This window comes from Macaca nemestrina, chromosome 10, assembly GCF_043159975.1.
Source record: "Macaca nemestrina isolate mMacNem1 chromosome 10, mMacNem.hap1, whole genome shotgun sequence".
NCBI classification, from domain to species: Eukaryota; Metazoa; Chordata; class Mammalia; order Primates; family Cercopithecidae; genus Macaca; species Macaca nemestrina.
In genome coordinates, this window is record NC_092134.1 from 76,319,880 (window position 1) to 76,344,769 (window position 24,890).

Here is a 24,890-nt window from a genome sequence, read left to right on the forward strand (position 1 = left end):
TGTAGTGTTGTGATTACAGTGGGCTCTGAGTGCGGATATGTTTGGGAGCCTGCCTGCATATGTGTGTGTGTGTGTGTGTGTGTGTGTGTGTGTGTGTGTGGTGTTGTGATTACAGTGGGCTCTGAGTGCGGATATGTTTGTGAGCCTACCTGCATATGTGTGTGTGTGTGTGTGTGTGTGTGTGTGTGTGTGTGTGTAGTCTTGTGGTCAGGGAAGTTGTGCATGTGTGTGTTTGTTTCTTGGCGTGTCTCAGTGTTTACCCCAGAAACAGATAGGAACTTGGCAGATAGGAACACAGCAGATTCGAATTCAAACTTGTCCCTTGTGAATCTGCAGGCAGCAGCTCCGGCTTGTGCTGGTTCCCCCCACAGTCTCAGGAGGGGTGCCCTGTGAGGAGAGGGCAAAGACCAGCTTCAGTCCAAGGGACTCCTGGAGTCTTCCAGAATTCTGAGCTGAGGGTTCCCCTCCCCCACTCCCTCCCATCAGTGGTCACGAGACCGACCTCTAAGGCGTTCCCTGCCAGAAGGGAGGGGGACCTAGGAGTTGGCTGGCATCGAGCTCCCCGGCTGCTTTTCAGGGTCCTCCACTGGAGGGAGCGCAGAGTCCAGAGGGATTTACTTTTCCTGAGGCCCTGGGGAGCCCAGTCCCTCGTGGGCCCAAACCCCAGCCCTTGGCAGAGTTTGAGTTTGGGAGCCAAGCAGTTAGGGGTGGCATGTCTCTGTTTGATATTGGGTGACTTTCTGGAGAAAAGCTGATGCTTTTGAGGGGGCCAGAGTAAGTGGGGGTCAGCCTCCAGCGGAGCCTGGCTCCAGGGCCTGGACCCCAGTCCTGATCCCCCACGTGCTCCCCCACTCGGCACAGGAGGCACACATATTCACCCCACTTTCTTCCTCTTCCTCCTCCAGCCCACTTTCTCTTCTCTGTGTCGTCAGAGCTCCAGGGAGGGACCTGGGTAGAAGGAGAAGCCGGAAACAGCGGGCTGGGGCAGCCACTGCTTACACTGAAGAGGGAGGACGGGAGAGGAGTGTGTGTGTGTGTATGTATGTGTGTGTTTTATTTTATTTTTCTTTTTGGTGATGGTGGTGGAAGGGGGGAGGTGCTAGCAGGGCCAGCCTTGAACTCGCTGGACAGAGCTACAGACCTATGGGGCCTGGCAGTGCCCGCTGAGAAAGGGAGAAGACAGCAGAGGGGTTGCCTCCGAGGTGGGTGCGGGGGCCTCTTTGAGTGTGTGGGGGTGGATTCGGCGGGGGAGCTCTCGGGATCCTCCCCTGGCTGGGTGGATGGTCCCCAAGAGATGGTTTCAGCTAGTGTTGGTGGCTGGTGGCACTGGGTTTTGGCAGTTTCGAACTCCTGGAGGAATCTGGGAGGGTCCAGGCCTCAGTACTCCCCTCCCCCATGGGTCACGTTTTCACAGCCTCACCCCTGCACCCCCAGGGCAATGGAAAGTCAGGGAAAGAAGGTGAAGGAGTGCTCCTCTGCCCTGGGTCGGGGGAAGTGGCCGCCCCTCCCTGGAAGGTTGATGCCAGAGGGCAGTGGATCCTCGTTAAACCCCTATCCTGCCCTCCGCTAAAGGTTCCTGTTCAAGGGTGTGGCTGGGGGGTGAGCGAGCCCCAGATGTAGACCTCATGGTGCCCCAGAGGAGGGGGAATTTCCCCCTCAAAACTGCTCCACGCTTGGCTGCTGTAGACGCTGAGATTTCCCAGCGGTGGCGCCGAGTTAACCCTCCTCGTGCTGAACTGGCTCCACCTCCCCGCCCGCCCCCACCGCCACATCCACACATTGGGCAACTCAGAGAAGCTGTTTTAACTTTCGATCCTGTGGTCCCACAGTCAGAGGACTTCGGGAGGTAGGGGTTGAGATAAGCGAATTTAGGCCACCAAGCGGGCGGACAAGGATCCCAGACCTTGCGCTTCCCTTCTGGGTTTGGGAGGGAACACTGGTCCCGCCCCTCACGCCGTGGTTCCTCCCTCCCTTCCCCTACAGCGGGCTGAACGCTAAAGGAGCCCCTGTCCTGGTCAAGCCAATCGACCCAGCCTTGTTATGAGTTGGGGTGGGGAGAAATGTGTCCTCCTAATGTCTGGGGAAGAAGAGGGGTTGGATATTCCTAGCCAGGGCCATGCCAGGAGGCTGGTCACTTTGCAAGGGGATGCAGAGGAAAGCGATGCCCACCCATTCCAGAGGACCTTTCTCTCTTGGGTTAGAGAAAGGCCTATTGGAGGGACCTAAGCAGGAGGGGTAAGGATCCGTCTTGAGGAGAAAAGAGCTGGGGGAAGTGGGAACTGGAGGAAAGAGGGGCATGAAGGTCTTGGAGCAGGAAGGTCCAGAGAAGGTGCCTCTCCATTTTCCATCCCTTTGAGAGTCCTGGGTGAAGTGAGAGGCTGAACGTGGAACAGGAGGACTTGGGGTTACTGGTTTTTGGGAGACCGGGGGAGTTGTCATCCCATCCTCTCCCTCATCTCTAGGAGAGGGATATTGTGAGAAACGTGAACTGAGAGGCCCCTGGGAAACCACTGGTCTACCCAGTTCCCCCTGAACCTGGAAATGGGGATGCAACCCCCTCCTCTACTTCCCTGTCCCCTTCTGTCCTTTCTCCCTCTTTTCGTCTCTCTTCTTCACCTCCAGCTTCCTCTCTCTTCTAGGCTCTTTCCTCCTGGCTTACTAAACCTGCCTTTTTTTCCGGTCTCTCCCATCCTCTTCCTTAGTTCTCTCTACTTTCCTTTTCCAACTCTCCTCCTTCAAGTCTCCTCCCATCTTCCCCCACTTCTTAGGATGATCAGATTTGCCCCTGGAAGGGATCCTAACAACACAGTGCGATGGTTAATCCCCACTCAGATTCAAAGCCTGCTTTCCAAACTCACCTACTGAGTGACCTTGGGCAGGGTAGAGAAACTCCTTAAGCCTCAGTTGCTTCATCTATAAAATGGATATTATATATTTTCAAAAGTGTCATGAGGCCTGAATGAGATAATGCACTGAGTGTAATGCCTCCTACGTGGTAAGTGCTTAACAAATAGTAGCTGTTATTACTCTCCCATCCTCTTCATCATCTAGCCTTGTGGTTTTCATTTTTATTTAATTTTATTTACTTATATATATATATTTTTGAGACAGAGTCTCGCTCTGTCGCCCAGGCTTTTTTGAGACAGTCTCGCTCTGTCGCCCAGGCTTGAGTACAGTGGTGTAATCTCGGCTCACTGCAAGCTCCGCCTCCCGGGTTCACACCATTCTCTCACCTCAGCCTCCCGAGTAGCTGGGACTACAGGGGCCTGCCACCACGCCCTGCTAATTTTGTTTTTGTATTTTTAGTAGAGACACGGTTTCACTGTGTTAGCCAGGATGGTCTTGATCTCCTGACCTAGTGATCCGCCCACCTCGGCCTCTCAAAGTGCTGGGATTACAGGTGTGAGCCACCGCTCCTGGCCGAGCCTTGTGGTTTTCAAATTATCTCATGGAGTCCTAGAATTTTGAGAGGTTTGTCTAGGGACGCCTTTGGCGTCAGGAGATGGGGAGAGGGAAGTAGAAGCAGTCAAGTTTCAGGCTTTCCATGCTTGCTTTCAACAGGGCATCTTCAGTTTCGTACCTTTTATGTAATTGAGATTCCACAGATTAAAAGCTGACATTGCCTACTGCTTTAAAAAGTTTGGAAAGTTTTCCATTCATCTAACACTCATATTTTATAGATGAGAAAATCAAAGCCCACACAGGGAAGGCTCCTTGCCCACAGAACCAGAGTCAGGTCTAGAGCTGCAACCAAATTCTCTGCCATCTCCAAGAGAGCTCTCTCCCTACTGCCCTGTCTCCCTTTGCCTCCCCACCCCTCTGGCTACAGCTCAACTCTTTCCACCCCTGTGTCTATCACTGAAGGAGTTACCCCCATCTCAGGCATTGACCCAGGATGCCCCTGGTTTAAGGTGGTCTGGCCATGAGTGGTGGTGGGGATGGTCCCTAGGAGGGCTATCTATAGGAGGTCCCTGGCTGCTCCAGAAGATAGGCCAAGTTTCTTGGGCACCCCTCAGAGTGGCCTTATTTTTCTCCTCCAGGCAACCTCCAAGTCCCAGATCATGTCTCTGTGGGGTCTGGTCTCCAAGATGCCCCCAGAAAAAGTGCAGCGGCTCTATGTCGACTTTCCCCAACACCTGCGGCATCTTCTGGGTGACTGGCTGGAGAGCCAGCCCTGGTGAGTCCTGGCTGTTCCCTGCTGGTTCCCCAAGTCTTCCCTGACTCATCTTTCTTCTCCTTAGATTTTTTCCCCTCAGCCATGGATTCAGAACTTGAGACCTGTTATTCCATGTGTAGTGACCTAGATTTAGCAGGGAGTCTGTGCCCCATCAAGACCAGCCTATGAATGTTGACAGATGGAGACCCCATCTCTTAGGAGGCTGAGCTGAAGAGGAGGGAGGTTTGGGCTGGGACAAAGGCACTTCTCATAACAGCTAGAAGACTGGGGAACAAGGAGCACGGGTGAAAGCTACAGAGGGCCTAGATGGAGAATAAGGAGCGAGAAAGGAACTGCTGAGCTTTTGGCTGTGGGGTAAAGGGTCAGGAGAGCTGCGGAAGCCCTGGCCTGAGATAGCCTCATCCTGATCTTCCTGCAGGGAGTTCCTGGTCGGCTCAGACGCCTTCTGCTGCAACATGGCTAGTGCCCTACTTTCAGACACTGTCCAGCGCCTTCAGGCCTCGGCGGGAGAGCAGGGGGAGGGGAGCACCATCTTGCAACACATCAGTACCCTGGAGGTGGGGCAGGAGGGGAGGGAACAAGGCTGGGTGGGGCTGAGGTTGAACTGGGTTGAGCATTGGGCCCTGGAAGAAAATTGGTTGGATGCTGGAAGCAAATTTGTGTTCCTGTGGTTAGCTACTAGCTAGCAGGCAAATTAGATTTTAAAAGCATGCAAATGCACAAAAACTTCTGGAGTCTACAGTTGTGCTGCCTTATAGTATATGTGTGAATGGGGGCCTGGGGATTGGAGGGATTGAGGGACATGGGTAAGAGCCAAGCTCACTGTTTACCACTCTCATTTCTATAGAGCATATATCAGAGGGACCCCCTGAAGCTGGTGGCCACTTTCAGACAAATACTTCAAGGAGAGAAAAAAGCTGTTATGGAACAGGTATTGTGATATTCCACTTCCCACCCCAACTCAATTCCCTGAGACTTTGGCCTGAGCCATGACAAACTAGAAAGAATTTGAACCTCAGTAAAGGCTCAGTGTTCTAGGCCCAGGAATAACCAAAGGAGGTTCTTAAGGTCAGAGTGAACCCCAAGTCAAGCTCAGGGAATCTTTCTATGAGGGACTGAGGGTAAGAGGCCTGGAGAGAACACAGCAAGGGATAAGGAGCTGATTCTGCTAGGAGCAAGGTCCCACGATATTCCAAAAGGTCAGGAAGAACTGCCAAAGGGGAGAGGGGAGCAAGAAAACGCTCTCTGCAGAGCAGAGAGTAGAGGCCAGGTATAGAGGGATGAGCAGAGTGTTTCACCTCTTGGCATCTGTCCTTCCTGCGTAGTTTCGCCACTTGCCAATGCCTTTCCACTGGAAGCAGGAAGAACTCAAGTTCAAGACAGCCCTGCGGAGGCTGCAGCACCGAGTAGGGGAGATCCACCTTCTTCGAGAAGCCCTGCAGAAGGGGGCTGACGCTGGCCAAGGTGGGGGCCAGGGTGGTTCTGGGGAGTGTATAGGAGTGGTCCCCTCTTGGATCTCAACCTTAACTGAACCTCTAATCTGTCTGCACCCTTGATTTCTGCCCCCAACCCTCAGTGTCTCTGCACAGCTTGATAGAAACTCCTGCTAATGGGACTGGGCCAAGTGAGGTGAGTAACGGGCTGAGAGGTGGAGACTGAGGTCAAAGTGCAGCTGGAGGGATGGAAGCCAGACCTCAGAGACACACAGGCTGAAGTAGGGTAAGGGAATTCCAGAGGAGTGAGAAAAAGAGCCGTATCCCAGGAGCTGGGTGCGGAGGCAGCGTGAGGCTCTGGCTCAGGCCCCTTTCTGCCCATAGGCCCTGGCCCTGCTACTGCAGGAGACCACTGGAGAGCTGGAGACAGCCAAGGCCCTAGTGCTGAAGAGGATCCAGATTTGGAAACGGCAGCAGCAGCTGGCAGGGAATGGCGCACCCTTTGAGGAAAGCCTGGCCCCACTCCAGGAGAGGTTGGGCCAGGGCTGATGGGGAAGGGGGGATAAGCTGGGGGTGGGCAGCTGACACTGCTGGAGGCCCTACAGGTGAGAGAGAGAAGCCAGGTGGGAGGGCCTTGGAGTGGACCAAGATGCATAAAAGCCGGTTCCAGCGGGGCTGTGCACACTGTCGTTCAGGTTGCATCCTGTACAAGTGGGCCCAGTCGAGAGGCACAAACGGGGACTCATCCAACCCAGGCTTCTCTCTATGCCCAGAGGAATAGGAGGGCTTTTCCATTTGGTTTATTGGGTGGGAACACTTTCCAATTTGCTACAAAGCACTGTAAGGGCAGGTAGCTGTCCTGGGTGCAAGAGCCATCGGGGGAGAGGCAGCTGGGTTTCCACAGGGGTGTAGGCACTGAGAACAAACCTCCCACCCAGAACCTAGGCCAACAGATCACAGAACCCTCTTCAGCCCAGGTGCCTTGCAGCCATACCCACTACCCACCCCACTCCTCCACGCATGATAGCCTTTCTCCCTGGGTATAGTGGAAGGGGGTCTGGGCCGGAGCAAGCAGCCTTAATCCTATGCCCCCTGACCACTGTCCTGGCCCCAGGTGTGAGAGCCTGGTGGACATTTATTCCCAGCTACAGCAGGAGGTAGGGGCGGCTGGTGGGGAGCTTGAGCCCAAGACCCGGGCATCGCTGATTGGCCGGCTGGATGAAGTCCTGCGAACCCTCGTCACCAGGTACGTCCCGGGAGTCCCCAGTCTGGCCTAGAACAGACCTCAGGAAGAAAAGAAGGGGGCTAGAGCTGTGGGGAGGGCACCAGCAGGGACCTAGCCCCCAACTCCCCTTGTGTCCTCCTCACTCCCAGTTGTTTCCTGGTGGAGAAGCAGCCGCCCCAGGTACTGAAGACTCAGACCAAGTTCCAGGCTGGAGTTCGATTCCTGTTGGGCTTGAGGTTCCTGGGGGCCCCAGCCAAGCCTCCACTGGTCAGGGCTGACATGGTGACAGAGAAGCAGGCGAGGGAGCTGAGTGTGCCTCAGGGTCCTGGGGCTGGAGCGTAAGCTGGGATTGGACCTGGGGTTGGAGAAGGCATGTTAGGGTGATGGAGGCAGCTTGGGGGGCTGGCACTGAAAAGAGCAAGGGATGGGGAGGGAGGGCCATGGGATGTGGAGACCCTGAATGGTCAAGGCAGAGGAAAGGGAGGGACCCATTTAGGGCTGGAATGGGGTGGGGGCATCATGACTTGGCCAAGATGGGGACTCCTCCCTTAAGAACCCAAACAGAGACGTGGAGATTTAGGGCTGGCGACAATGGGTAGTCTACACTCACTCATGCACTCAAGCGCGTCGCCACAGCTGGCCACAGTGAGATGAGCTTGTTCACACTCTGACCTCCCCTGGCAGAGAAAGCACTGGAGAAATCATCAACAACACTGTGCCCTTGGAGAACAGCATTCCTGGGAACTGCTGCTCTGCCCTGTTCAAGAACCTGGTGAGGGGCTTTGGGGTGCAGTGGGCAGTGAGGGGGGCACCACTAGGAGACTATGGGACTCTCCTTGGAGAGGATGTCGGGAAGCCCAAGAGGAGCGGTCTCTGTCCTCATGCACTCGCCCTTGCTCTCCCTCACCCCACCCACAGCTTCTCAAGAAGATCAAGCGGTGTGAGCGGAAGGGCACTGAGTCTGTCACAGAGGAGAAGTGCGCTGTGCTCTTCTCTGCCAGCTTCACACTTGGCCCCGGCAAACTCCCCATCCAGCTCCAGGTGAACCGTGGCCCAGCCCTACCCCAATCTGGGACCCCGAGTCCTTCTCTAATGCCACACACAGGGTCCCTGGACCCTCACCTCCTGTGACTGCCCCATACCCCATGTGTCTGGGATTCATACACACTGGGGCCCGGGTGAGTGGGGTGAAGCAAGAACATGGAGCGCACGGGGCAGGGAATGGTAGCGGATAGCAGCAAACACTTAGGAAGCACTTCCTATAGACCAGGTCTCTCTATTAAAGGATACACACGCACATGTGTGCCAGCACACACACGTTTGGTTTTCACAGTAACATTATGAGGTAGGCAGTATTATCAGCCTCATTTTATAGATAAGGACATTGAGACACAGTTTAAGTAGTTTGTCCCAGTCACACAGCTAAGTGTTGGAGCTGGTATTTGAAACCTGGAGGTCTGGCTCCATAGCAGTGACTCATAACCACTTCTCTAGAGTGAGGCCCTAACTGAGCTTCAGAAAACTTTTAATAACATGGCATGAACTTTTTGATTATGATGTGTGAGTCCAGTAACTTCTCTGAGTGCTCAGAGCCAGCCCCCTGAGGAAACTTCTTGCTTTATTAAGAAACCCCTGTCCAGCTGGGCGTGGTGGCTCACGCCTGTAGCCCCAGCACTTTGGGAGGCCTGTAGCCCCAGCACTTTGGTAGCTCCCGAGGTCAGGAGTTCAAGACCAGCCTGGCCAATATGGTGAAACCCCGTCTCTACTAAAAATAAAAAAATTGGCCGGGCGCAGTGGCTCACGCCTGTAATCCCAGCACTTTGGGAGGCCAAGGTGGGCAGATCACAAGGTCAGGAGATCAAGACCATCCTGGCTAACACGGTGAAACCCCATATCTACTAAAAATACAAAAAATTAGCTGGGCGTGGTGGCGGGCACCTGTGGTCCCAGCTACTTGGGAGGCTGAGGCAGAAGAATGGCGTGAACCCAGGAGGCAGAGCTTGCAGTGAGCCGAGATCGCGCCACTGCACTCCAGCCTGGGTGAGAGTGAGACTCCGTCTCAAAATAAATAAATAAATAAATAAATAAATAAATAAATAAATAAATAAGCTGGGTGTGGTGGTGCAGGCCTGTAGTCCCAGCTGCTCAGGAGGCTGAGGCAGGAGAATCGCTTGAACCCGGGAGGCAGAGGTTGCAGTGAGCTGAGATCATGCCTCTTCACTTCAGCCTGGGTGACAGAGCAAGACTCTGTCTCAAAAAAAAAAAAAAAAAAATTCTTAGCACTTTGGGAGGCCAAGGTAGGAGGATTGCTTGAACCTGCAAGTTTAAGACCAGCCTGGGCTACATAGGGAGATCCAATCTCTACAAAAAATAAACACTTAGCTGGATTAGGTGGTCCATACCTGTAGGTCCAGCTATTCAGGAGGCCGAGGTGGAAGGATCACTTGAGCCCTGGAGGCTGAGGCTGCGGTGAGCTGAGATTGTGCTACTGCAGTCCAACCTGGGCAACAGAGTGAGATACTATCTTAAAAAAAAAAAAAGGAAAGAAAGAAAGAAAAGAAACCCCTGTCCTCACCCTCTTCAGGCCCTGTCTCTGCCCCTGGTGGTCATCGTCCATGGCAACCAAGACAACAATGCCAAAGCCACCATCCTGTGGGACAATGCCTTCTCTGAGATGGTGAGGAAATTCCTGGAGTTGGAGGGAACAGGGGCAGGGTGGGTTCTAATATGGGCAGTGGTGCAGGCCTGTTGATGGGGTGGCAGGCATGTTTAAATGGGTGTGACCTTAACACCTTCTCATGGGCCTACTTTCGTACTTCTGACCTCTTTTCACCCCAGTCTTAACAACTATCAGGCCACAGCACTGTAACCTAGAAAAAACAGCATGTTCGTGAGCGATATCAGGTGCTGTGGATGGGCAGGCCACAGGCAGGTGGGAGGGATGAAGGCTGGCCTGAGGAAGAACAAGACGGTAGCCTCTGATGGTCTCTTCTTCCCCCTTCTCCTCAGGACCGTGTGCCCTTTGTGGTGGCTGAGCGGGTGCCCTGGGAGAAGATGTGTGAAACTCTGAACTTGAAGTTCATGGCTGAGGTGGGGACCAACCGGGGGCTGCTCCCAGAGCACTTCCTCTTCCTGGCCCAGAAGATCTTCAATGACAACAGCCTCAGCATGGAGGCCTTCCAGCACCGTTCTGTGTCCTGGTCACAGTTCAACAAGGTCATTCTCCTGCCCTTTGGACCTCCCACCCCCAAGCTCTTCATGCCTCAGGCACTCAGGGCCTGCTCAGCCTCCACGCAGGGACCTTCCGCTGGAGTCTCCACAGTGCCCTCTCAGGTTCTTTAGGAAGGCCTGTCACGGACCAGGGAGGAAAAACCCCAGGTCTGGGGGTTGGCTCCAGAGATGCATTCTCTGACATCCCTGTGGTTTTGGTCTGGGGGTCATCTGTCCTTTCTCTTTACCAGCGACTTGCATGACTCACCCAGGTTGTGTGTAAACAGAGCTCTGATTCAAAGTGACTTTGACCCATTGGAAAAATTGTTCCTGGCTGGGCACAGTGGCTCATGCCTGTAATCTCAGTCTTTGAGATGCTGGGGTGGGCGGATCACCTGAGGCCAGGAGTTTGAGACCATCCTGGCCAACATGGTGAAACTCCATCTCTACTAAAAATACAAAAATTAGCCAGTTGTGGTGGCACATGCCTGTAATCCCAGCTACGTGGGAGGCTGAGGCAGGAGAATCACTTGAACCCGGGAGGCGGAGGTTGCAGTGAGCTGAGATCACACCGCTGCACTCAAGCCTGGGTGACAGCGCAAGACTGTTTCAAAAAAAAAAAAAAAAAGGGGGGGGCCAGGCATGGTGGCTCATGCCTGTAATCCCAGCACTTTGGGAGGCCGAGACGGGTGGATCACCTGAGGTCAGGAGTTCGAGACCAGCCTGGCCAACATGGCAAAACCCCGTCTCTACTAAAAACGCAAAAAATTAGCCAGGCATGGTTGTTTGCGTCTGTAATCCAGCTACTCGGGAGGCTGAGGCAGGAGATGAACCCAGGAGGTGGAGACTGCAGGGAAGATCGCACCATTGCACCCCAGCCTGGGCAAGACTCCATATCAAAAAAAAAAGGCCCAGGCTGGCTCACACCTGTAATCCCAGCACTTTGGGAGGCTGAGGAGGGCGAATCACAAGGCCAAGAGATCAAGACCATCCTGGCCAACATGGTGAAACCCTGTCTCTACTAAAAATACAGAAATTACCTAGGCATGGTGGTGCATGCCTGTAGTCCCAGCTACTTGGGAGGCTGAGGCAGGAGAATCACTTGAACCTGAGAGGCAGAGGTTGCAGTGAGCCAAGATTGTGCCACTGCACTCCAGCCTGCTGACAGAATGAGATTCTGTCTAAACTGAACAAAATCCCATAGGGACATGTGCAGTAATACCAGCTACCACGTGTTGACAGCTTATTATGTGCCAGGCACCGTGCTTAACACTTTATGTATGTTATCTCACTTAAGCCTCCCGACATTCCTTTGAGGTAGATACTATTATTATCCCCATTTTACAGATGAGGAATCTGATGCTCAGAGGGTTATGTAGTTTGTTCAAGGTCCCAAAGCAGGTGAGTGCCATGGCTAGGACAGAACTACATATTTCTGACTCTTGCTCTTTGATTTTATGTTATATTACGTTATTTTAATTTTTGGTCTTCCTTCCTCCTCTCCTCTCCCCTCCCCTCCCCTCCCCTCCTCTCCTCTCTTTCCTTCCTTCCTTCTTTTCTTTCTTTCTTTCTTAGTGTGAGACAGAATCTTTAAAGAGAAGAAAGAAAGGCTCATGTGACCAGAGGGTGTTTTAGCAAAAGGGAGCAAGACAGTCACACCCAGCAGGTTACCTTCCTTTGGGCTTCACCTCTGCCACACCTCCTTAGGGAGAGGGTGTAGCACAGTAGTTAACAGGGGCTCCAGCGCCAGAATGCCTGGGTTTAAATCCTAGCTCTGCCTCTTACCAGCTGTGTAGACCTGGGCAAGTCATTCGACGTTTTTGGACTTCCATTTCTTCATCTGTAAAATGGAATTATTATAGTCCCTACCTCCATAGCCTTATAAAGAGCAAATAAATATATGGAAAGGCTTGAAATAGTGACTGGCACATGTAAGCATGAGGATTGGTCATTGTCATTGATGGAGTCTCAGGTTCGGTCCGATCCCTCAGCCCTGTGATTCTGTCATGAGGGCACTCACAGCTCAGTGCCTGCCCTAAACAGGCTCCAGCTCTGGCCCTCTTTTGGCTCACACCATTTCCCTTCTCCCGCTAGGAGATCCTGCTGGGCCGTGGCTTCACCTTTTGGCAGTGGTTTGATGGTGTCCTGGACCTCACCAAACGCTGTCTCCGGAGCTACTGGTCTGACCGGTGAGTCCCCGCCCTGGATGGTCTGAGCAGCCATACCCCAGTCACCTCCATACTCACTGCCCATGCCCCATCCTCTCTTTCATCCCGGCCAGGCTGATTATCGGCTTCATCAGCAAACAGTACGTTACTAGCCTTCTTCTGAACGAGCCCGACGGAACCTTTCTCCTCCGCTTCAGCGACTCAGAGATTGGGGGCATCACCATTGCCCACGTCATCCGGGGCCAGGATGGTGAGGCCACCCCAGCCAGTCCTATGTCTCTGTGCCTGTGCCCTCTGGGGTTTCTTCTGGGAATGAAACGTCCTGACCTTCCTGATGCTGATCCTGATCTTTAGGAAGTTCTTCCAGCTTCTCTTCTTCCTTCTGGGGTCTAAATGTTCACCTTCTCACCGTGACCTCTGTGGGAATGGAGACTAGTGGGTCTCGCTCCCTCAGGAGCCCCACCCTAGGTCCTCTCCCCCTTGCCTTGGTGGAGTGAGAACAGGTCTTGTGGTGGGGGTTGGGGAAGGGGAAGAAAGTCTGAACAGGGGGATCTCAGGGTCTCATTCCTACCATAGGCTCTCCACAGATAGAGAACATCCAGCCATTCTCTGCCAAAGACCTGTCCATTCGTTCACTGGGGGACCGAATCCGGGATCTTGCTCAGCTCAAAAACCTCTATCCCAAGAAGCCCAAGGATGAGGCTTTCCGGAGCCACTACAAGCGTGAGCTGGAACTGGCAGTTTTGATTCCTTCCTGTCACCCACTTCCTCCCTGCTCCCCGCTGCCCTCCTCTCCCTGCCTGCCTGTGTCATCCTGATGTCACTCCCTATTACATAGCTGCACTTCTCTTACTTCCCCATCATCCATGCCCACCTTTTCCACCTCCCTTCCTCCCTAACTCCAGAGCACTCCATGGCTCTCTTTTCCTTCTCACAACAGCTGAACAGATGGGTAAGGATGGCAGGGGTTATGTCCCAGCTACCATCAAGATGACCGTGGAAAGGTGAGTGTGGTGGTGTGGACAGTGGGTAGGTTAGGGGTCTAGTGCTTATCTGCAGGAAGGAGGGGTGGCATCAACTCTTGGTCAGTCATATGTATCTCCTTCCCTCCTCCAGGGACCAGCCACTTCCTACCCCAGAGCTCCAGATGCCTACCATGGTGCCTTCTTATGACCTTGGAATGGCCCCTGATTCCTCCATGAGCATGCAGCTTGGCCCAGATATGGTGTAAGGAGCTGGAAAGACAGGAATGGGAGTGGTCTGTGCAGATGGGCTTTTAGCATGGGCAGCTGGGAGAGCTGGCACTGGGGGCTGAACAGGGAATTTTCCTTTCCATGAAAGGGACACCCGTTCAAAAGCAGGGTGTGGTGGTGTCCAGGACAAGGGCTGGCATCAGGGGGTCTGTTTTCTTTCCCTAGGCCCCAGGTGTACCCACCACACTCTCACTCCATCCCCCCGTATCAAGGCCTCTCCCCAGAAGAATCAGTCAATGTGTTGTCAGCCTTCCAGGAGTAAGTGAAAAACCTCATGGGGATACCATCCCACTCTAAGGGGGTGGGCATTCGAATTGTTAGAAGAGGCTCTTCTGTGAGAAAGGAGCACCAAATGCTAACAACCTTTCTTCTCTTCTGTCCACTCTAATGAGGGGATAGTAGTTAAGATCCAGAATGCCTAGGTTTGAATTCTAGCTCTACCACTTACTGGTTTGGGGCAAATTACTTAGCCTTTGGTGCCTTATCTGCCCAATAAGGGATAATAATGCTAATAATAATAACCTACCTCACTGCATTATTTTGGAGATTAAATGAGTTCATAACACTTACAAAGCTGAGCATAGTGCCTGGCTCATAGCAAAAGCTGTGTAAGTCCAGTCGTGGATCACTTAATGAAAGAGCATTTTCTGTCCTTAGGCAGTTTCATAGTTATGCGAATATCATAGAGTGTAATTACACAAACCTAGATGGTATAGGCTACTATACACTGAGGCTATATTGTGTAGCCTGTTGATCCTAGCTTTAAACCTGAGCAGCATGATACCGTTCTGAACAGTATAAGGAAATAGTTACATAATGGTAAATATTTGTGTGATACGAATTTTCAGCTTGATTATAATTTTTTTTTTTTTTTTTGAGACAAGGTCTCACTCACTGGAGTGCAGTGGTGCAATCTTAGCTCCCTGCAACCCCTACCTCCTGGGCTCAAGCAATCCTCATGCTGTTGTGCACCAGGATACTCGGCTAATTCTTTTTTAAGGTTTTTCTGCAGACAAGGTCTCACTTACTGCCCAAGCTGGTCTCAAACTCCTGGGCTCAAGTGATCTTCCCACCTCAGCCTCCCAAAGTGTTAGGATTACAGGTGTGAGTCACTCTGCCTGGCCTTGATTATAATCATATGGGATCACTGTGGTCTGTAGCTGACAGAAATGTCGTTGTGTGGTGCATGACTGTTTCTGTCCTGCCCCTGAGAGCCACTGTCACTTCTCTGCTGTGTTGATTTTTGTTTACTCATCTGTTTTGGCCTTGAGATGGCCTAGACATTTTTCTTCCCTAAGTATAACATCCAGGTGCTTATTAACTCTTAGTCAAGGCACAACATCTCCCCTCCCAGAAGGTGAGGCGGGAGTGAGGACTTGGGGACTTAAGAACTATCAAAGTTCAGAGTCCAAAGAAACATTAGAAATTGGCTAATCCACCCCCGTAACACACACATTTTACAGATGAGAAGACTGAGCTCAGAGCATAGAAATAGCTTGCCCAAAGCCACTACTAAGTCAGGATAAGGAGCTGGAGCTTGTTTCCTCACTCAGTGGTCCTGACTTTGCACCACTTTGCCTTTGCCTAGCCTGCCTTCCTCTAACTGTGCTCTCCCTAATTCTAGGCCTCACCTGCAGATGCCCCCCAGCCTGGGCCAGATGAGCCTGTCCTTTGACCAGCCTCACCCCCAGTGAGTGACAAGGCCCCTCCTGACCCCATGTGCCTCTTCTTTCCTGGCCTTGCCCCTCCCTCCTTATTTCCGTTGCTGGTTCCTGGCAGGGGCCTGCTGCCATGCCAGCCTCAGGAGCATGCTGTGTCCAGCCCTGACCCCCTGCTCTGCTCAGATGTGACCATGGTGGAAGACAGCTGCCTGAGCCAGCCAGTGAGAGCGTTTTCTCAGGGCACTTGGTGAGTGGCAGCTTAGTAGTGGAGGCTGGGTGGCATCTAGGGGAGTGGGCGCCATGCCTACTCCACTGCTTCTCCCATCTCCTTGTAGGATTGGTGAAGACATATTCCCTCCTCTGCTGCCTCCCACTGAACAGGACCTCACTAAGCTTCTCCTGGAGGGGCAAGGGGAATCGGGGGGAGGGTCCTTGGGGGCCCAGCCCCTCCTGCAACCCTCCCACTATGGGCAATCTGGGATCTCAATGTCCCACATGGACCTAAGGGCCAACCCCAGTTGGTGATCCCAGCCGGGAGGGAGAACCCAGAGAGACAGCTCTTCTACTACCCCCACAGACCTGCTCTGGACACTTACTCATGCCCTGCCAAGCAGCAGATGGGGAGGGTGCCCTCCTATCCCCACCTACTTCTCGGTCAGGAGGAAAAGACAGGAGAATGCATGGTGGGTGGAGCCAATCCACTCCTTCCTTTCATCATTCCCCTGCCCACCTCCTTCCAGCACTGACTGGAAGGGAAGTTCAGGCTCTGAGACACGCCCCAACATGCCCGCACCTGCAGCGCGCACACGCACGCACACACACATACAGAGCTCTCTGAGGGTGATGGGGCTGAGCAGGAGGTGGGCTGGGTAGGAGTACAGGTTAGGGCATGGAAGGCTTCTCCGCCCACTCTGACCCAGGGCCTAGGATGGTTAGGCAGGAACATACAGACACATTTACACTAGAGGCCAGGGATAGAGGATATTGGGTCTCAGCCCTGGGGGAATGGGAAGCAGCTCAAGGGACCCTGGATGGAGCACAGGAGGGGTCTGGACATGTGGTTACCAATACAAGTTTTGCCCTGATTAAAAAATCTCCCAAAGCCCCAAATTCCTGTTAGCGAGGTGGAGGCTTCTGATATGTGTATGAGACTATGCAAAAGTACAAGGGCCGAGTTTCTTCATGTATAGCTGTGTGAACGTGTATGTACCTAAGATATGTTAATGTATAGCTGGCATGTTAGTTGCATGACCACATAGAACATGTGTCTGCTTTTGCCTGTTTGACAACACAAATTTGGGAGTGTGAGACATTGCACAGAAGACAGCAGCAAGTGTGCTGGCCTCTCTGACATATGCTAACCCAAAAATACTCTGAATTTGGAGTCTGACTGTGCCCAAGTGGGTCCAAGTGGCTGTGACATCTACATATGGCTCCATATCTCCAATGCTGCCTGGGAGCCAGGGTGAGAGTCTGGGTCCAGGCCTGACCATGTGGCCCTCCAGTGTATGAAGGGGCCCTGCCTGCTGTATCTTCTCTGTTGCCCTATCCACTGCCAGCTTCCCTTCACTCCCCCATCCCATGTCACCGTTTCTCCCTCTCGAGGCAGGGGTCATAGATCCTAAGCCATAAAATAAATTTTATTCCAAAATAACAAAATAAATAATCTACTGTACACAATCTGAAAAGAAAGACGCTCTAACTGCTCAGATAGGTGCTGCGGTCCAGCCCCCAGCTGGAGGAGACCCTGAGTCCAACCCAGGCCTCCCAAGGGGGCCAGTGAAGGGATCCCACACCCACCGCCCCCATGTAGGGCAGGAGGGAGGAAATTGCAAAGGACTTGGGGGATAGATGGGAATGGGAGGGCAAACTGCAGCACTTGTTAAATTAAAGAAACAAACCAGAAGCACAAAAACGGGGAAGGAGAGGGAAGAAGGAGCAGGTCCAGTGTTCCCAGGCCCCCAATTCTGGGGGCAAATGTTGCCACTTTTAGCTGCTGGACCTTCCCAGGGAAGTCCCCCTTTCCCCCTTGTCCAAACTGAGTCCAACTGCTCACACCACTGGTGCAAACCTAAAGAGAATGGGAGTGTGTCGTGTGAGGGAGGGGAGAACCCCAGATGCCCTTGGAGGCAGAGTCCTTGCCCCCTCGCTCTGGGCAGGGGTGAGGGCACCACGCACCCTCCTTGTGTCCTCTCTCCAGGCCCCTGCTTGTTATTGCTTGAAGCCCCACAGTCTTATGCCCATGGAGCAGGTGGGGAGGCAGGAGAAGGGCAGAGGAAGGATCCAGGGTTGTGACTATATTCCGGGGATGGAGAGCATGGGGGTCTGTGTGAGCCAGAAGTCTGAGGTCCTGGGTCTGAAGACACCAGTCCACCCCTCACTGCCGGCTGGCCTCAGCCTCCACTTTCACGCTGCTCCTGCGACCCTCCACCAGTGCGGGATGGGGTCCTGGGGCAGGACATCTGTCCAGCAGCCCTTCCTCGAACTCTGCAGGGAAAAGGGGGCAGTTAGGAGACTGCAGGGTGACTGGCTGCAGACAGAAGTGGTTGGAACAGAAGCAGGGGCAAAGAAAGTTGTGAAGATGGGCTCCGTTTGTTGAATTACTGCTTCCTGCCCACTGCATGTGTATGGGGGGTTCCATTCCTGTGTGTGTGAGCCCCCTCCCCTCTCTGGCTGTGTGTAGCTCTGTCTCTGTCTGTGTCTCTCTCTTTCTCTGTCTCTCCCGCCTCCTCCGTTGTGCTGGAATTTCTGGTTCTGTCAGGAGCTGCGGGGGTGGTTTGGCTCTGACCTCTCCCCTCCCCCTCTTCCCAAGCTTTGCCACCCCCACTCATCCCTGGCCCCCTCCCAGGCCCCTCCCAGGTCACCCTACCATGGCCCCCCAAGTGTTTTGGTAGCCAAATCAGGGGGAGCACAGGAAGCCAGCCTCCGAGCTCCTCCCTCAAGAAGAGGCCCCCTTCCAGTCCCCGCCCCCACTTCCCACCCACGCACAGTTTAAAAATACCAAGCCAGGGTTGGTGGCTTTGTCTGCTGCGTCACTCTCAGCCCAGCGGCTGCCCAGCCCTCTGCCTGCCCACTCCCTCTTCCCCCTTCCACACACAAAGCATCACTGCTTTGGGCTCCTCTGCTTCCAAGCTGGGCATCCCCATCCCCATCCCCGCAACTCCTAGCCTGCTCCCCACTCCTGGGTTGGTGGAAGTGCCATCTGAGCTTCCCTTATTGATGCTCCTCCTTCCTGCGCTTTCATCCTCTTTTCTCTGTTCCCCGTTCCCCAGTTCCCCTTTCACAGATCTACACTAGGACCAGACTTTTCAAGGTGGGAGCAGCCCGGCAGGGTCTGCCTCACCGCACCCCAAGGCCTGGCTGGCTGGAGCCCAGCCCTCCTACTGCTCGCTCTGACGACTATATCCCTCTTCCTCCCACCTGGCCCCAGGACACCAGAATTGCTGTGTGGGGCCTGGGTGGCCGGGGTGCTTGGGGACAGCACTGCTGGCTGCCTCACCTGCGAGAGGTGGCTTCGCAGGCACACAGGGGCTGAGGCGGCCCACGCGGTCGTGTGAGACGAGGCGGGCGAGCCGCAGCCCCTCGTCCATCAGTGTCTGCTGCAGGATGTGGCGGCTCCATAGCCCATGGGCTGGCAATGCCAGAGGCAGGTCAGCAGGGGGCGGCGTCAGCCTTGGACATGACCCCACAGCTGTGGGCATGGGCACTGGTCAGGTAAGGGGCTGCAGCCAATGGAACCCCCACCCTCAACCACACAGCCAGCCCACAGGCCCTTCTATCCCCCCTCCAGCCAAGCTTCCCAACCCTGTTCCAGGCATTGCCTCCTGGCTCACTCCTCCCCCCAACCCCTCCCCTACTCCCCCACCCTCAATGAAGAGAAAAGTATTCTGAGGCACACTCACCCTGCAAATGTCCATCCAGACTCTCCCCAGACAGGCTGGCGCTGTCCTCCTCCAGGCTGGGGCGGTATGGGGGTGCATAGGACTCAGGGCCTGGGGGAGGCTGCTGGATTTCAGGGTGACTCTGTTCTCCAACCTGTGGATGCCCAAAATGGGGAAATGAAGACCTGGCAAGGGAGGGGATTGGGGAAGGCTGCCCAATGCCCCTACATGCACCCCGGAAAACATACCTCTTGTTTCAGCTTCTTCAGTGGAGGGCCTCCCAGTTCTTCAGGGTGGAGCCTGAAAAGATGGATAAGAATAAAGTGGGTGAGGCTGATGAGGGCCACGTGACGGGCAGAGCACAGAACCCGGCCAGAGACGTGTTATTTAAAACCTTTGTCAAGAAGCTGGCCGAGAAAGAGTCTCTAGCTCAGGCCCTATTGTTGTAGGGGGTTGGGGGGACCCGACATGGATGGGAGGAGAGACCAGACCTGAGACAAGCTGACTTGACCAAAAGCAGGACATCCAGGTGGGCGGGAAGCAGGCCTAGAGCTGCCTGAGCTGAAGGTTAGGACATAATCTAACTCCATAGCAGGATTCCAATCCAGGAAGGACCTGGGGAAGGGGTCTCACCTGGAGCCCTTCAAGGAGGACAAGTAGGTGCTCTCTCGGGCTACTTGGCGGGACAAAGAGAAGAGCTCCACTCTCCGCAATAAGAGTGTGTTGTCCCTCATGCAGAACTGGGCAGCAGCCTCATTGATGGTGAGCTGTGGAGAGAGGGCAGCCAGGAGAGTCAGAATTTGAACTCCCCTGCTGCCTCACCAGACCTCCTCACACCCCTTCACCATCAGACAAATGAGGCCCATCCATCAGATGCTTGCTTTGGTTTTGACACTACATGGGAGCTTTCTGAGGAAGACAGACAGAGATCAGCACCCACAGCTTCCTAGGAATGCCCAGGGCCTCTTCCACTCCTGTGGGGTCCTGAGTGACAAGGAGCTGAACAGCTTGGTGCGGCCTGTATCTCTGCTTCCCCCTCAGCTGAGGATGGAAGCACTGCGGCCGCTGGGGTGGGGGCCTGTCAGGGAGGGGATCAGGGCCTGGGGTCCTGGTCAAAGGGTAATGAAACAGAGTTGGAGACCGTAGAAACTTGCAGAGGTAAGCGGCTGGAGGCCCGGGAGTCAAGGTCAATCCTAGGAGGCCTGGGGGTTCTCACCTCGTGCAGGCTGAGCTGCTTGCCCTCCCGCCGCTTAGAGTCGAAACGGCCATAGATGATGCTGTATTTGCGGATCTCCTCTTCCTTCTGGCTGTCGTTATCATCCATCTCAAAGATGTGCCCAACGCTCCGTGCCAGCTTCTTATTCAGCTTTAGCAGGGATGTGACCTCCCCAGCATCCCCCCTTGGGAAGCTCCGGAAGATCCTCTCCACACTTTCCACCACCATGCGTACCATCTCTGGCTCCAGTCGGTCTGGTCCACCCCCAGTCCCACCTGCTGCCAGCCCCCCAGCCCCAGTCCCCTCAGGGACTCCTCCCCCTGCAGGGGGGGAGAAGGGGGGCGAGCCAGCCTCCTCTTCTCCTCCTGCCCCAACGTCCGACTCTGGAGTGCTCCGGCCTGGCCAGATCCGGGGGTCCCCTGCCCCAGGTCCCCCAGGCAGTGGTGATAGCTTCTCTCCAAGTTCAAGGGGGCTCTTGGGGCTAAAACTGCGGGCACTGCCTGCCTTTTCCCCTGGGCTGCCATGCCCATTGCTCATGCTCCCTTTCCGGGTACCCGCAGTCTCAGAGATCTTGAAGAGCGGGATGCTGGAGACGGGAACAGCAGGCACTGGTTGACTGAAGAGCCCTGGATTGGTGGCCCACTCTCTCAGTGCCTTCTGCAGGCGCCGGACATGGAGGGGCTTGGTGGCCATGCCCACAAGTGCCATGATCTCCAGAAACTCCTCCTCACCCGCCTCACACAGCTGCTGCACGTCGTCCCCTCCCTGCTGGATGAAGGTCTCATAGTAGGAAAGGAGGTTGGCACGCTGCAGGACCCGGTACAGCTGCAGCTCCCCCAGCGTCCGAGGCAGTGCCATGGCTCGGGCACTGGGCCTGAGAAGGAGGGGCACAAGAGAGAGGCAGTCGGTGCAAGTCCCCTACTGGGTACCAACCCACACTAACAATTGTTCCCTCTTTCCTGCCTGCTTTTCTTCCCCTCTCTCATTTGGATGCTGTCCTGCGCAGTGCCCAGGTCTGAGTACAGACTCTGAGAATCAGGCACTGCTCAGAGGCATGGACAAGCCAGTGCTGTCCTAGACTGGCCCGAAGCCCCAAAAACCAGTGCCCTGTGTCTGCAGGAGTCGAAGCCTCTTAAACCTTATCTTCAGCTTTTATCTTTTTGGTCTGAGGTAAGAAGAACTTGAGCGCTGAGGCTAACCAGCACCGACCTCGGATGGCTGGACCTCCCTCTCCCCCAAAACACAATCCTCACCTTCCACCCTAAACACTTAGCAGTCTCAACACTAAAGTGAAGTCGCCTATACTAAAGTGAATGTAGAACCCCTGTCTCCCGCACAGTGGACGCTGCTGGCCAGCTTCATTCCCTGTGAAGGAGCCACAGCCCCAGGTGGCTAGGAGGGAGGGTGTGGCACCTTCCCTGGCTTTCCCACTCAGTGAGCCAGGTGGTGCCTTGCTCTTCTCCGCTCAGCTTTTCCGAGGGATTAAGCACTTTTTTTTTTTTTTTTAAGACAGAGTCTCGCTCTGTTGCCCAGGTTGGAGTGCAGTGGCGCTATCACGGCAACCTCCGCCTCCTGGGTTCAAGCGATTCTCCTGCCTCAGCCTCCTGAGTAGCTGAGATTACAGGCGCCCGCCACCACGCCCAGCTTTTTTGTATTTTTAGTAGAGACGGGATTTCACCATGTTGGTCAAGGTGGTCTCGAATTCCTAGCCTCGTGATCCAACCGCCTTGGCCTCCCAAAGTGCTGGGATTACAGGCGTGAACCACCGCGCCCGGCCTGGTTAAGAATGGCCTTGTTAAGCATTCTTAACCAGCACGCTTCCTCTCTCCCCCCAGGACCTCTCCACCCTTCCAGGCTGCCCAGTGCTCCTCAGTGGCCCCTCTCCTAGCAGTGACACTCCCCACTTCCTCAGTCGGCCTTTTCCTTCAGCTCAGGGGCTGCGGCAGGGGGAGGGGCGCAATTGTTCTGCTCCGGGGCCGTTCCGCCCACACACACTCCCACAGTGGTAGCGTCTGTGGGCGAAAACCGCCCAGGGGCTCCCGCCTACTCTCCTCTCCCTTATTTTCCACCCGCATCTTCAAGTGGAGTAGGGGAGAGGCTCAAGGCCTCTTGCTGAAGGGACTGCACACTGAAACTCCCCTCCCCACTCTGTGCATAAAGGGACAGATATAGGAAGGAACTGCCTAAGGCCTCCCTGCCTCCCTCGTCACCCCCCTTCCCCCAGCTGATGCTCCTTTAACTCAAAGGCACCGCCTTCTCCTGGACCCCAGGGGCCCGCGCGCTCCGTGCCAACGAGGGACTGAGGCAACTGAGCGTCCCCCCACCTTCCGCACTGATGCCAGCTCGAGCTCCAGGGCATTCCCTGGTGCTAGGAGGCTCCCACGTTCTTTACAGGGGGCACTTAGGCCAGAGAGAGCCCACAGAGTAAACCAGGAATGGATATTTAGGTACTACTCTTTCATATCCAGCTTCATCAGATGTTTGCCTGCTCCCAGGGCCCCCTAATTCGAAGACGCACCCCCTTTTCCATCAGTCTCCACCCCCCGCCCCCGTCCCGCTTCCCCACGTCCTCCCCTCGACCTCCGCCCTCTGGACCCCATTCCCAAGTCCAGCTCCACCCATCTCCACTCCCCGCTGCCTCCCTTTGCCCACTAACTTGAGTCTGGGCTGCAGGGTCCGGCGGGCGCTCTCCCCTCCGCCCGGCGGCTGCTCGGCTGTGGGGGAAGGCGCTCTGTGCATGGACGGCCGGAGACCACCCGGGTTGCTCTTCTCGGTTCCCAGCGCTCGGCGCCTGCTGCGTGCTGCACTCTGCCCCGCGCACGATGCCGTGTCCACCGCTGTCCAGGCTCTGTCCCTCCCTCCACGTCTTCTCTCTCCGAGCCTCCGCGCCTCTGTCTGTGCCTCTGCCCCCCCACCCTCCCCGGCTGCGCTCGCCGCCTCTCCGCGCCTCCGCCCCCGCAGGACGCACGGGGAGCGAGGCCCGGCGCTGCGCTGGCTGCCGGGCTGGCGGGCGGAGGGCGTGGGCAGAGCCGGGGGCGGGGGTGGGGGCGGGGGCCGGGGGGCGGGCACCAGGGCCTCTCGGCCGCGGAGACGCCGCGGCTTAGAGACTGGGAGAGGCGGAGACTGGGGGGAGGGGGTGTGGAGCAGGAGGCGGGGGCGGGGATTCAGAGCCGAGGCGCCGAATTGGGGACCGAGGTGACCGAGGCCCGGCTGTGGAGGGCGGGCTTGGGGACCCAGCGGGCGGGGCGAGGTCGCTCTGTGCCGCCCACGCCGGATGCACAGCCGGCCCTCTTGGCGCCCACGTGCCCACGTGAGCGCCCCGCCGGCGACATTCCTTGTCTCCCCCACTCCTCCGAGTTGAGAGGAGTTTCACAACCACGCACAAGTACACAAAGAAGCGCACGGACGTGCACACGCGCCTAAACAACTACGGGGACGCCCGTTGCCCACACTCAGGCCTTGTGGTGCTGGACCTGTGAATGTTAGGAGTCAGTCGGGAAAAGTTCGCGAAGGCTGGGGTGTGCGGCTCCTCCTGTGTGTGCATCTGACTCCCATAAAATGTGTGCACTTAAGGCAGGCCTGAGAGCGTGGGGTTCTGCAGGGATCCCTTAGATATCCCCGCGCCCCTCCCCAGGCCCCCAGTGGAGTAATCTGAGGGGGCAGCTTTCAGAAACCGAGGCCTCCATGCTAGCCTGGAAAAGTTTGGGAAACAGGGATGGGGGGGGGTTATGCTGCACGCCACCACTTAGGTGCGCGTGTTGATTAGACGCATCGGGTTTTGTCAGCGCGTAGGTCAGGCAGGGATTCCTCCACTTGTCCTCTGTTTGCTGAGGATGAGGCCCTGCTTGGGAATTTTGTGTGGCAAGGCTGAGACAAAGACGATACCCTTCCTGGGGCCGTCTATTATGGACCTCGTCCGAGAGTCCAGTGGAAGATAAGAGGTCGGGAGCCTCCGACGTGACTTCCTGCGGCGGAGCTTGAGGGAGGAGCGCCTTGAAGGAGCTTAGTCCCCCACCCCCTGCAACCCACCACCGTCTCCCCCTTTGGTTTCTCCTAGCCCCATCTGGTTCGCATTGCACTCCCGCCCACGGCTGGGAGGGCTGTTGGGGGAGGCGGGGGCTCTGAGGGCCCGGCCCAAAGGCTCTAAGCCCCAGGGAAAGGGGGGCTGGTGGGGGACAAGGGGAAGCCAGCGGACTGGCCACAGGTGAGGTTTCCCCTAGTCCGAAACCTGAGCCCCGCCCCGCTCCTCTGCTCTGTCCGCACTTCTGAGGGGCTGGGGCTGGTTCTACATTCTGGCCTAGAGAGGAGACCTTTCCGCCTTGTGGGGTCCGGGGAGAATAAGCGCGTTGTTGGTGGGGGGATTTCAGTTGCTCAGGTCCCCTTCTTCATCCTATTAAGCGCCAAACACAGTGGGGGTGGTGGGAACGAGCAGAGTCCCGTCTCCCAATCCTCCGCCCCGCAACTGGAGGGCGCGGCTAGACGGGCTCCCCTAGGGGACACTCCCGACCCCGTACGGGGTGTGGGCGCCCCTTCCCTCCCTCCCTCCCTCCCCCCCCAATCTCAGGTTATTTTGGATCCCGGGCTGCCAGCCGCTGGCCCCGGGTTTCCACGTGCCCCCTCCCTCCCCCAGCCCACGCTCCCCGTGACGCACATCCTCCGCCCACGC

The 24,890-nt window shown here is 55.6% G+C and overlaps 2 protein-coding genes across 6 annotated transcripts; one reads left to right on the plus strand and one right to left on the minus strand.

Moving 5' to 3' along the window:
* The first annotated feature begins 939 nt into the window (after positions 1-939).
* LOC105474118 (signal transducer and activator of transcription 6) lies at positions 940-16,314 on the plus strand. 4 transcript variants are annotated; one of them, XM_011728511.3, is made up of 22 exons: positions 940-1,040; positions 4,041-4,177; positions 4,596-4,734; positions 5,025-5,108; positions 5,503-5,641; positions 5,754-5,806; positions 5,995-6,143; positions 6,725-6,856; positions 6,985-7,173; positions 7,520-7,607; positions 7,754-7,876; positions 9,420-9,512; positions 9,845-10,051; positions 12,140-12,234; positions 12,327-12,463; positions 12,790-12,936; positions 13,154-13,217; positions 13,330-13,440; positions 13,632-13,724; positions 15,091-15,156; positions 15,246-15,374; positions 15,463-16,314. In XM_011728511.3, exons 2-22 carry the CDS (start codon positions 4,062-4,064, stop codon positions 15,650-15,652), a joined length of 2,544 nt encoding a protein of 847 aa, XP_011726813.2. In that variant the 5' UTR covers positions 940-1,040; positions 4,041-4,061; the 3' UTR covers positions 15,653-16,314. The 4 variants fall into 4 exon arrangements, with proteins under 4 accessions (XP_011726813.2, XP_011726814.2, XP_070927680.1 ...); XM_011728512.3 differs by having other exon boundaries at positions 949-1,036; XM_011728510.3 differs by having other exon boundaries at positions 956-1,202.
* A 432-nt stretch (positions 16,315-16,746) lies between these two features.
* LOC105474117 (NGFI-A binding protein 2) lies at positions 16,747-23,189 on the minus strand. Of its 2 annotated transcripts, XM_011728507.3 has the most exons (7): positions 22,881-23,161; positions 20,225-21,098; positions 19,642-19,775; positions 19,257-19,308; positions 19,030-19,162; positions 18,627-18,818; positions 16,747-17,614 (listed from the first exon to the last, which is right to left on the minus strand). In XM_011728507.3, exons 1-7 carry the CDS (start codon positions 22,961-22,963, stop codon positions 17,505-17,507), a joined length of 1,578 nt encoding a protein of 525 aa, XP_011726809.1. In that variant the 5' UTR covers positions 22,964-23,161; the 3' UTR covers positions 16,747-17,504. The 2 variants fall into 2 exon arrangements, with proteins under 2 accessions (XP_011726809.1, XP_011726810.1); XM_011728508.3 differs by lacking the exon at positions 18,627-18,818 and having other exon boundaries at positions 22,881-23,189.
* Positions 23,190-24,890: the final 1,701 nt, after the last annotated feature.